At 42.7% G+C, this 12,360-nt stretch overlaps 1 protein-coding gene across 1 annotated transcript in view; it reads left to right on the plus strand.

The window, feature by feature from the left end:
* Nucleotides 1-715: 715 nt before the first annotated feature.
* The window catches only part of TMC2 (transmembrane channel like 2), a 34,150-nt gene continuing 22,505 nt past the window's right edge, over nucleotides 716-12,360 (plus strand). Inside the window, exons 1-8 of the mRNA XM_027897083.1 lie at nucleotides 716-773; nucleotides 1,074-1,121; nucleotides 3,089-3,440; nucleotides 4,167-4,319; nucleotides 6,453-6,543; nucleotides 7,444-7,525; nucleotides 7,822-7,928; nucleotides 9,678-9,776. Coding sequence (XP_027752884.1) covers nucleotides 716-773; nucleotides 1,074-1,121; nucleotides 3,089-3,440; nucleotides 4,167-4,319; nucleotides 6,453-6,543; nucleotides 7,444-7,525; nucleotides 7,822-7,928; nucleotides 9,678-9,776 — 990 coding nt within the window. The remainder of the gene's footprint in view (nucleotides 774-1,073; nucleotides 1,122-3,088; nucleotides 3,441-4,166; nucleotides 4,320-6,452; nucleotides 6,544-7,443; nucleotides 7,526-7,821; nucleotides 7,929-9,677; nucleotides 9,777-12,360) is intronic.

Here is a 12,360-nt window from a genome sequence, read left to right on the forward strand (position 1 = left end):
TTAATTAAGCCTCAGAGCACCTAGAAGGAAAATCTATCCTATTTTACCAGCAAGAGCAATGAGTATGCAAAGGTCACACAGAATAGAGGAGCAAAGGAAAGAGAGATCCTGGTATCCTGACTCCTGACTCCTTGCTGCATCTATTAGCTCATGAGTCCCCCACCAGGGACATGCATGGAGGACAAAAGGTGACCCACAGCCACTCCCCAAGGGGCACTGACTGAGAAGTTTAATAAGATGCAGGAGAATGACTAACAGGGTTACACAGATTGACACAGGTCAATAAAGAATATGGCATTAAGAAAATTGATCCTTCCAAAGCCTCCGGCCACGTGCCTATGTCCAAACCAGACGTGACTTGTGTTTGGGTTTCATACGACACCACCAAGTACCCACCAAAGGGCTTTCCTTCATGTTTAAATAATGAAATGCAATGTAATGCCAACAGGTGCTTTTTTTTCACCAGGAGAAGGGAGAAGAAGTGAAAGCGTTTGGGTGGGCTGAGGCAGAGCCTGGGTTTTTCCTGCCTCTCCCACCCCTCCCTGTCCACATGGCTGATGAGCAAGAGGTCACCTACAGCCGGACGTGCCCTTCTGTCTGCAATGCCCAGGAGACAAGCACATGGGCACTGGAAGAGAGAGTAATGTGTGTATGATTGGGGTGTGCGTGCACAGCACAGCAGCTACGGTGTCTGTGCAAAAGACGGGAGGCTGCCATGGGGAAGAAAAAGAAAAGTGCTTTACAGGTCATCCTGGAAGATGGTTGGTATCGCCGTGAGAACATTTCGGTTCGGATGCTGCCAAATACTTGACTAAATGCCTTGGGACTTTCCAAGCACATCATTTCGAGTCTCTCAAATATCGTACAATTTCAGCTTGCTTGTGCAGGGAAATTTTGTCAATCTGCCAGACTAAAGTAAATATTAAGATCATCCCTGCAGGAAAAGAATATAATGTATAATCAATAAGGGACATTCTGCTAAGCTCAGCTGGAACTTAAGGCTAGCTGTGTAAAGCATCACATGCGTAAATTCCAGCAACAAATGTAATTACTCTTTGTTCTTTGTCTTGCAGCCGGAATAGAGGTTGACGGAGAAGTCGAAAGTGACACAGAGAGTGAAGGTAATGTAGAGCTTAACAAATGTGATCTTGCTTGAAATACAAGAGGTAATACCTTTTCTTTTTCTCTCTGGCTTGTGACTCGCTCTACAACATGAACTATTTCACGAGCTACTTGCAAGCAAACAGATTTTTCCCTTGAGGATTGACTTATAATAGGGATATGTAAACCACTGTTCTTTAGTAGGCTGTCCCCTTTCATTCATGGTCCCAGAGCAGAAGGCTGCCAGAGCCCACTTTGCTTGGGAGTCAAACCCTAGTAAACCAAGCACTGCAGTAAGGCATCACCCTGTGCAGGGCTGAGACCGCTTTGCATTGTACTAAGGTCTGTTTGCCCTTCTTGTAATGATTTCTTAGACCATAATACGCTGGGATCTTGATTAATCATGTTCACAAGACGAAAAAAAATGAAAATGGATTGGAGACAGACTGATGGCTGTGAGGGAAATCAGGAAAAGCCCATAACAGGATTAAAAACATCTTTAACCCTGCACGTAGAGTATAAATAAAGAGAGAGAGCTAAGAGGTAAGACCATAACAGCACTGGATAGGTGATATAAATGGAACTGCTACTGCAAAAATGGTTCACAAATGTGTGTGTATTATCCATAAAATATGAGAAAGTAATTAGCAAATGGCTGTGATTTTTTCTTTTTTTGAAATCATATCCACCTTTTTCATGTAGGCAAAAAAAGGCAATAAGATAAAAGTAACAAATGAATGCTTCGCAATCAACCTAATATTTGATGGATTGAAATGAAAACTGTGATAGTTGATTGCCCCAAATGAACATTTTCCCAAAGAGGACAGGTGGTCCTTTGACCTAGATCAACAACTGAAATTCAGCAACTGAAATGCAGACCATTACACAGTAACTGAAACCTGCCGAGTGGCTCCTGAGAAATTAGTTAAAAGCTCCTTCTCATTCCCAGTGTCAGGTGTGACAGCCGCAATCTACTATGTTTTTACCACTAACAAGCAGAAATATTGCCTTGTTATCAATTTCTAACTTTTCACCAAAACAAAAATGCAAATCCTCAAATTCTTTCTGCTTCTATTTTTCTCACCTTTTAGGCTCCTCATTTTACACTCTGAATCTCATTCCACTACAGTTTCCTTCTTCCAATACAATATCTCCAACTCCAAAAAAAAAAAAAAAAAGAAGACAAAATTACAAATGTTTTATTTGTTTGAACACTTTCATCAGCCAGAAATTCTGGAAAATTAGAAAATGTACTAATGATTTTAATTGACTTGGTTGTAAAAGAGATATGACTTGTATTTTTTAAATTTTTTTTTCTTCTTTCCATAACATTCTGCAATTAAATCATGCTCCATTTCAATCCTTGAAACTAGAAGCACTTCTGGCTTCTGGAAAAAAAAGAGGGTTTTAGCTTGCAATGCCAGTAAGGATGAAATGTGCCTCAGAGACTATCTGGGCTTTTTCTTCTCTGAATGTAGACCTTCCAGCACAAAAGAAAACTCAGAGAAACAAAACCGGATACTGCCTGTGCTGCACCTTTTCTCTCTATAAATAGAAGAACTCCATCCCAGCCTTGAAAAGTAAACATCTTTCAAGGGCATCACATCAACAAACAAACTACGCATTGTGTAACAGACTGCAATTTCTGTTTCCTTTGTTCTGGTATGTTTACATGTCAGGAAGATATCCGTCTCTGCTCTCTGATGGATGGGCTTTTGCATTTGTAACTAATTCCCGATTTTCTTACGGTCACATAAAAGTCACTGATGTGCTAAATGAACCGTACTATCTTAAAAGGGAGTTGCATAACCAGAATTAAATGTGGTTATTGGGCAGGGCATAACACAAAGCCCACCAAAGGTCAACAGGCACCTGCCCTTTCACTTCGCCAGGGTTTGCAGCAGGTATCCTGGCTGGCCACGATTTTCTGATGAATCCTTATTTGGCCAGCATGGATCCCAAAGTAACTGGTTTTTATCACTTACAGAAGATGAAGTAAAGGACAAGAAAACTAACAAACAACGCCTCAGGGAAACTGGCAGAGCAAGAAGACTTCAAAGCAAAGGCAAAGAGGAAGAGAAGGAAGAGAAAGAAGACAAAAAAGAAGATGACAGCAATGAGGAAGATGGTGGTAGCCAACAAAATGGAGCTTCTAGGAGAAAAAACTACCAAAGGAAAAACAGAGATGGAAAAAAGGCAGGAGTAGAAGGAAGCCAACGGAGAGAGAGAGGCAAAAAGGCTCCTACTAAAGATCAAAAGGAATCAGAAAATGAAGAAAAAAAAACAACCAAGAAAGGAAAGGAGGGTGAAAACAAACAGAATGAAGACAGGAAAAACAGGTAATTAAACAATCCCAACAGACTATGGTGCTTTGTGTCAGACTGGCAGAAATATTGACATGCCAGTGGCATATGAATCAGAGTGGCAAAACCAATAGACTGCAAATAAGTTTCTGTTCTAAAAGAGACACAACAGTGGCACATAGTGTAAAATGCCACAGAACCAAACTGTTTCCAGGTCACTATCATTTCTCAGCCAGGATCAGATCTATGCATGTAGTGGAGTCCTAATGCCTAAAGCAGGGGGTAGACAGCCTGAGCAATTTGGATCTGCACACATTTTTTTGGTTGGTCTGTGGAAACGTTCAAGGTTAAAATGGATCCCTCATGTTTTCAAGTCTCTTTCTCTTCAAAATATCACTTGTCCCAACCTTCTGCTTCTCCCCATATCTCCCATTTTGTTCTGAAGGCATGAAAAGCGTTTCTCCAGAGCCAGCTCTAGCCCCTGGCAATGCTTCTACATAGCTGAAGTATAGTCCAAAGCACGACCCTGGGTGAATTACGGGGGGGGGGCAATTGCTTCCTCATGGTTCTGGCTGGAAACAGCCTTGCTCCGAGTGTGAAGGGCACTGGCATTGCACTGAGCCAGGGGGTGGCAAGGCACTGTGCCCACATCAGAGTGGGATTCCTGGGGCCAGTGGCACTGTGCTGACCCCAAGCAAGACCTTCCCTCTGACTCCTGTGAGTTTTTCCATTCTGTGACCTTTTTTTGCATGTGTCTCCCAGTACTTCTTCTGCTTCTTCCAAGTCATCTGATGAGGAGTCACTGTCAGAAGAAGAGCTTGCCATGCTGATGGAGCAGGTGGAGCAAAAGAAAAAACTGATTTCCACGATGAGGAACAAGCCCTGGAGGATGGTGAAGAAGCTATCGGTGCTCAGGTACCTGTCAAACTGGAAACCCCCATCCCTGGGGTCTTTGCTGACTGTAGTCAGATGCACTTTGCCTTTCTCTGAAATTGCATATTTGCTGCTGCTGTAACACCAGAGTCTCAGAAAAAGTGACTGGCAGAGGCTGGCCAGCCTGTCTGGGTTTAAATGAGCAGAGTTAAAATGTGGAATCTGATTTTCAGCCTCCGTAACCAAAGAACAGATAAAGTGCAAATCTGTTCAACTGATACCTATGGCCAGGTCATTCTACCCTTGTATTTAAAATCAAATGACTCACTACTGACAGGCTACTTGTTAGAGCCAACTCCGTACCCTGGTTTGCTTATTCATGTCTGTTGTCAGACAGAAATCAGAGCAGCAAAGTGCCACGTTACTGCACAGGCCTGAGACGGGTCTGCTTGGAAAAAATGCTACATTATTTGCAAAGATTTATGGAAAAAAGAGAATATTGCCATGCAGACCCTGATGGATGTGGGAACAACTCAGGCAACAGCAGAGATCCGGCAGTGAAGGAAAATGGGAGGTGATTGGGCAGGGCAAACCAGGAAAATCAAAACCCACAGGTCAAGAGGGAATGGCTCATATCAAACCATTTCCATATCAAGTGATTCAAATCCCAGCCTTACTGGTTAGGAGTCCTCTGAAACCCTTTTCTGCCAGGAGAGATTTCACAATAGCATTGCAAAGCATGCACAGCCCCACTGGGTGTGGTGATGCCCCTGCTGCATGTTTGCAGAGCAGCTCTCAGAGCTGCAGTGACCAGCCTGTGAAGGCAGTCACCACATGTCTCTGCTTCTCTCTTTTACACCCTGAAGGCCAAGACCTGTTCCATCTTCCAATAAAATCATGAGCCGTGAACTCTGACAATTAATTTTGAAAGTCTAGGTAGAGATCTATACAGGAAAACTGTATTAAAGCAGCTTTTCTCTCCCACAGGTATGCTATGAGCCTTAGCTCATTACAAATAAATTCTTATGGCCCTAAAATTCCAAAGTTCTGAAAGGAAAGAAAAGAAAAAAAAGAGCAAAGCAGAGTTATTTCTGGCACTTTCTCCCTTTGGTGTAGTATCCTGGCTAAAATTCTATGTAGGAGCATATTTGATAACATACCTCCATCCTTTCGTCCTACTCCTGAACTGTGGCAATCATTACTGGGGTCTCCAGAAAGGCTGCCAGCATGCTGTACATTCATTAATTATTTTGGATGCATAAACTCAACCCCGAGACAAGAAATTATTAGCCCCACTGCACAGATGAGGAATGTAAAACACAAAGAGAGTGAAACAAATTGTTTGAGACTTAGAAATCTCACTTTAGGTTTGCAATTGAGGTCACAGGTGGCTTTCCCAAGGTTAAAGGCTGAACCAGTCAACTATTTCTACCAAGTGCAAGTCCATCTTTCCCGCAGGTTTAGGATTGCAAACAACCTCCCAACTCCTAAAATTTAATCTCTTCTCATGATGTCTTAGCAACACCAATATACGATATGATTTTATTCACAAATTCAGCATATTTTAACAGCATCTACCTAGGGGTTATTTTCTCTGTATTTCCCTTAGAAATCCTACTCTAAAATTAATTTCATTTTGCAGCTTGATTTTACTCCTGACTAGCACACACTCATTCCTCTGGTGCTGAGATTATACCATTGGGCCAACTGCACATCTCTGATATTTATCCAGGGAGGTGTTCATGGAGGAAAATTCTGCATCCTCTTGGGGTTTCTTTCACTAGGTAATGTTATTTCCTTCTTGACCTATGCATCAGGAGAGAGAAATTATAACGGGCCTGCAGGGTGGGAGAGCTTTGTAGTGAGAGTAACAGGCAGGCTTCTGGTCTACACCCAGGGAGAAGTGTGGAGCAATATTTGGGGCACATCTCTACACGAACATAAGTGCTTTGGGGACCCTCTACCTAGTCCTAGGTAGGCACACAAACTCCACATGGCACAGCAACACCAGCAGCAGATAGCAGCCAGAACCCCATATGCAGGAACAGGGTGTGGAGAGAAATCAAGCCCCCACCTTCCCACAAGCACATCTGTTATCCCACTGCTGGAGGCAGATGGGAAAAGCTAAAGACCCCTTTGCTGTTTTAATAACTTGCCTGTTTATTTTTCAATCAGGGAGGCACAAGCTTTTGTAGAGAAGTTTGAAGGAGCTCTGGGAAAAGGGAAGGGCAAAAAGTTGTATGCATATAAGATGATGATGGCAAAGGTAAGTGCTGCAATGATGTCAAGGAAAGGCTTGATACTCAGTCAGGCACTCAGTACATTTCTGGGTTTAGCAAAAGAGGCACCAGGAAGTCTGAATAAAAATTCCTGTCCCCGTTCAAAACAATATTAGCTGACTTCAAATCTGTTGCAGAAAGAACAGGGGGAAATTTACCCCAACCTGAATCTCATTGTGACCTTCTCTGAAGCAAGAGGTGGTTTGCAGGAGCAGGGAAAACCACGGCTTTCTGGTTGCAACCTCCAAAACCTTGATCGGTGAGACAAGGTACCCCTAATGGGGAGAGAGGCCATGTCAAACTCTTGCAATACCCCATGCCCTTCCGTAAAATTTCATCTTCCCCAATAATGAGGAGGAGATAAGAGGGAGAACGATGGCTGTGTTTTAAGACTGAAGTTGGTAACCAAGTTGCATGTTGTCATGGAGATCATACTGAGAAGTGCAAAACAGAGCCAGGCTTGAGATGATTAAATCAATGGCAGTTTAGCTGCTAGTCTGATGAGGAAGGATTCAAGTTCAGCATTTTATCATATTAGATTTTGTTTTAAATAGAGTTGATTCTGACCCAACTCTTTCAAGCCAGAGCTAGGTCTGAATTTTCTACCCCCATGTAATATGGTAAGCTCATAGCTCAGCTGCAGCTTTCCAAAAGCCTGGAATGGTTAAAACTCAGATAATGAACATGAACACTTGTGGGGAGGGGGCTTTTGGATTGAAGGGTGTTTCTAAAATAGTCCGAAAGAACAGACTCAGACCACAGTTGTTGCTTTGGCCTTTACACCCACTCCCAGCCATGCTACCAAATCCTGACATCAGAAAGCCCTGCAGAGAAAGCAGCCTCTTCCTCCTCAGCCCTCTGCTCACTGTGATGTTGTCTTGTTTCAGAAATGGGTGAAATTTAAGAGAGACTTTGAAAATTTTAAAACCCAGTGCATACCCTGGGAGATGAAGATAAAAGAAGTGGAGAGTAAGTTGAAGTTGCTCTGTGGTGGCAGTGAGACATTTTGTAAGACAGATTTGCTTTCATCCTAACAATGTTCCAGCTCCCTGGTCCCTGATCTTCACTCACCCTGGGCATCAGTACCAAACAAAGAGCACGCACCCCAGGCTGCTCCAGGCATCGCTGTCTCCATCAGTTGTGGGGACTGTTGGGAGGGTCATGGACAACATGTTGGGGACACCTGAGGGTCAAGGGGTCCGGGTGTTGCTAGGGACAGTTTAACCCTCCCAAACTTCTAACCATGAAATATCTTCTGGTTTAAGGTCACTTTGGCTCTTCAGTCGCTTCCTACTTCATATTTCTGCGGTGGATGTATGGAGTAAATCTTGTCCTTTTCGGGTTAATATTTGGACTGGTTATAATTCCAGAGGTAAGTGCTTTATTACCCTTTCAGTAATATCTTGCCCGGTGCTTGACACAAACATCAGATGGATAACACAAATAAATATAACAGGCTTTAGTAAAATAAAACATATGAGAATGAAAGACTGACTACGAAGACTGTTACTGACACAGGAGCAGAAGCTGGATTGATATCAGGAGACCTAAAACACTGCCAAAGATCCTGCCCCTCCAGGAGCTGAAACAGGAGGTCCAAAACCTAATTTAAGACTAGTTTTACATTTTGGCTAAAGTGAGAAACATGACATATCAATCCTAGACAAAAGATCTGGTTTGCAAAGCCGTAAGAAGTGGATTTTGCTCAGAAAATAATTAAGAACCCTTGTTCTGGGCCCTCTGAGGGGCATGACCACGGGGCAGCCGCCATGGCACAGCCCTACAGGAGGGGCTCTTGAGGGAATAAACAATTTCCCAGCACTTTGCCTACTAACATTTGCTTGGGAAATAACCTTTTTCTGTACGTCCAATTCAGATGATTCACAAGCAATAGTTTTATTTTTAGTTTTTCTATTTCTCGCTCTTCTTGGAGAAGGAAAAGGATCTCATAGCCAACTTTATATGATCATTTATTGAAGATTTTTTTTAATGTAGCCATTACAGCTTTGGCTATATTACTCAGTGCAGTATTTAAAGGCTGTGCAATCCACAGACAGTGGCATCTGTTCTGTTCAGAGCAGAATTTTATGAAGCAAAACCACAGAGCGGAGTCTCTCCTGAGGACCGAGCTTTTGTTCTCCTTAATGTGCTTGCTCACACTATCAAAAGGGAAAGCTCAGTTTCCTCCCAGGATGAAGAGGCATAACCATTAGCACTGAACAATATAAATGTGTTTTGTTAGGAACTATGCATATGGTAGAAGCTTTTTTCTCTAAAGTGTGCATACTGTTACTCATTGCCTACTGAGCTGTTACGATATGGAGAGTAGCTGGGCAATAAACATTTAATCATAAATTATTTTGAATGTAATTAGATAGCCCTAAAAAATAAGTGATAGTTATATACTAGGACCTTTCTAAGCTATGCATGCTAATGAGATATTTTGGTATAAGCACCAGTCAGAGTCTGCTTGTAAATATATTAACTTTCCATAGCCCTTGCCATTCTCTGTCTGGACTTCAACAGCTGCTGGACCAGCTGCAAGACCTGATTTGCATGGTGCCATCAGGACAGGAGGTGCCATTGAAACTGTTCTTTGCAGCTTTTTGTCGTACGCTTTTTGCCCAAACCTAATTGCCTTCTACCTCACCTTGAGAACATTTTTCAATTTGAGACTATATAATACAAAATACACTGCAAGCTTGACCCAGTGCCTTTGACTCCTCTCAGAGGAGGAGCCCTGCATAAATAGATGAAGCTAATCCCTTTATTGCCTTAGACCCATGAAGTTCAATCAAAGAACTTCTTGCTAAACTAAGGACATTTCATCTGAAGCTGTTCATTGAAGGATACTGTTCCTCCTTGGCAGAATACTTCCTGTGCAATGGATGTGGCCAGGGAAATGGAAATCTTCTAGTGATTTGGATGAAATTAACTTTAAATATTTTGAACTGCTGCTTTAGTATTAAGAAATAACGTATATACTAAAATCAACAGCAACAACAACAACAAAAAGAAAATCAACCAAAAGCAAACCAAAAGAGACTCATTAAAAAAAAAGAACTGTAAAATCTCTTTGGGTGTTATACTATACATGCATCACTGTTTTAATGTTCCCCAGGTCCTGATGGGAATGCCATATGGGAGCATGCCAAGGAAAACTGTACCCCGGGCTGAACAAGCAACAGCTATGGATTTTTCAGTACTTTGGGATTTTGAGGTAAGCACATGAGTGTTAATCATAAAAGATCAGCTGAATATCTCCTAAAACCCTTCAGAAGTCAGAACAAATTTATCCTTGTAGCACTACTAAGATACACCAGCACCTATTTCTTCCAGAAGTTGAAGACACCTGTCTTCTGTTGCAACAAGATCTTTGCAGGTGCCCAGAGATTTCTGGCCAAAACAGCATGGACACATGCAGACACTTGCATATGGATTTGAACAACTTCCACATACAAAAGTGCTGGCTGGCACACGTCACACGTGTATGTATACACAAAAGCCATTTTGCTTCCAATTCAAAAGGCAGCCAGCATGCAGGTGAAAGGCTGGAGCTGCTCCAAACCAGGCAGCTAGAAGGAGACTGCAAGCTGTGGACCCCCTTCATGGGCAGGGAGCACCCTGCCAGACCACTGAACTGGCTCATAGCCTCAGAAAGACGACTGCTCCTCACGTAGCTGGCCTCCCTGTTCCCCTGATGTATTTATATGAGCCTGAAGCAGGAGCCAAAATTTATGACTTGAACCCAAAGGGAAAGCCCAAGTTTTCAGCCATCTGTGAGTGCGTGGCTGCAACAGCAACTCACCTCCCACCCCAGTTACTTTGAAAAATTAGGCCCAAGAGATTGTTTTTATGGGGCAGCCCAAAAAAATATGTGTTCAGGGAGTGAAGAGATTCTGCTGTGACCAATACCTTGGAACTGACTTTCAAAATTGCCACTTCTGGAAATATTTTTTTAATGTTTATTGGCACTGGTCCAATGCTTATTGGCACTGGCACGGGATTCAGTTCTTCTGTAATAAACCCCACTGAAATTTCCTTACCCAAAAAAACCCCAAACCAAAACAACCAACAAAAAATACCACACAAAAACCCCACAAACAAACAAAAAACCCCACATACCACCAAACCAAAAATCAAACCAAACCAAACCAACCAAAACAAACAAAAACACAGAAAAAGCAAAATCAACACCCCAAACCCTAGTTTATTAAAACCCAGATTATTTAAAATAGTTTATTAAAAAGGCTTCAAATACTGGTGTCCAGGAACCTAGCAGGGCAAGGCCTTCATTCACCCTGCATTTTCTGCTGAGTATCCTTTTAGCTCTTCCTCTCCCAGCCCTTTCACCTACTTGCCAAAATCCAAAATTCAGGAGAGAATTATGGACACTTTTAATAGCATTGCACTGAACAAAAAGCTCGTTTGAACAGTGCACTGTAAAAATACAAGAGGCAGCATTTAAACTCATTAATCCAGAAAAAAACCACCCAGGCAAAATAAAACCCTCAAACAAGCAAACAAATGAATCTGAAGGGGTGTTGCTGAACTGCAGCTACTGATTCTGTCAGCGAGACCATAAACTGTAGATATATCAGTAAGGAAACCTGCCTCTGGATGAGTCTGTATCCTTGCATGAAAGGCTGGCTCCTCTTACCTGCCAGTCTCCTGCCTCACTGAGGTCTTGATCCTCTGAACCCCTCTGCCATGCAGGTCTCCATCCAGCACCTATTCCCTTGCTGCCTGACCTCAGGGAGCAAACATGCAAACTTGAAAGGCCATCTGCAGCTATGGGGCAACAATGTACCCTCTGCAGCCAGGAGATTTCAAATGAAGCCCTTCACAGAGGCTTGCCCTTTGAAAATTAATAGATGCTTATTCCAGCACGCTCCACAGGAGAGGTGCAATGGGGAAACATAATTCAGAGCAGGCATGAAACGAAGAGTCAATACTGTGATCCTGAAAAATGCCTTTCAAGAAAGAGGAGCTTGGGAAATGTATGCTTTGGCAGCAAGGAGGTCACATCATGGATTTTTAAACGAGTATAAAGGAATAAATCTCACTTGGATACCAGACACCATGTCTCACAAATAGAGTTTAAAGAACATACTGGATGATGTAAACACAGAAACTAATTTTTCAGTCCCCAGCATTTGATGAATCAAAAAGACAAAGGTCTGGAATTAGAAGCTGAGAAACAAACTTCACTGGTGCCTTCCAGGGGCATTATATTTTACACGGCTCTTTTTTCACCACACCTCCCCAGCAGACATTATCTATGACAGGCTACAAGCCCTAGGCAGCCGTTCAGTGGTGTGCCAGCCACAGGCTTCCTGCGTTTCCCCCAGTGGCTCAGAAGCACTGACAGGAAAACATGCAGAGCGGTCCTGTACCTGCGGCACTCCGCTTTGTGCAATGCAAACACGTAGCTAATGTGGCACCCAGGGATACCAAAGATTTTGATTACATTAGGAATGAAAAACCTAGCACTTCGGAGGAGCTTAATTAAACTAAGTGAAGGTAGTCAAATACTGAAAGAGAGGCATAGAAAGGTTGTGGGATCTCCATCCTTGGAGATTTTCAAAGCTCAGCTGTACACAGCCCTGAGCCACAACACTTAGAATCATAGAATCATAGAATAGAATCATAGAATAGATTGGGTTGGAAAAGACCTCCAAGATCATCAAGTCCAACCCCTGATCCAACTCCAGTTACTATAGCATGGCACTAAGGGCCACATCCAATCTCTTCTTAAAAACCTCCAGGGATGGTGAATCTACCACCTCTCTGGGTAGGCCGTT

The sequence above is a fragment of the Empidonax traillii genome, unplaced genomic scaffold (assembly GCF_003031625.1).
Source record: "Empidonax traillii isolate 1590-97213 ecotype Southwest subspecies unplaced genomic scaffold, ASM303162v1 scaffold527:size1067160, whole genome shotgun sequence".
Taxonomy (NCBI): Eukaryota; Metazoa; Chordata; class Aves; order Passeriformes; family Tyrannidae; genus Empidonax; species Empidonax traillii.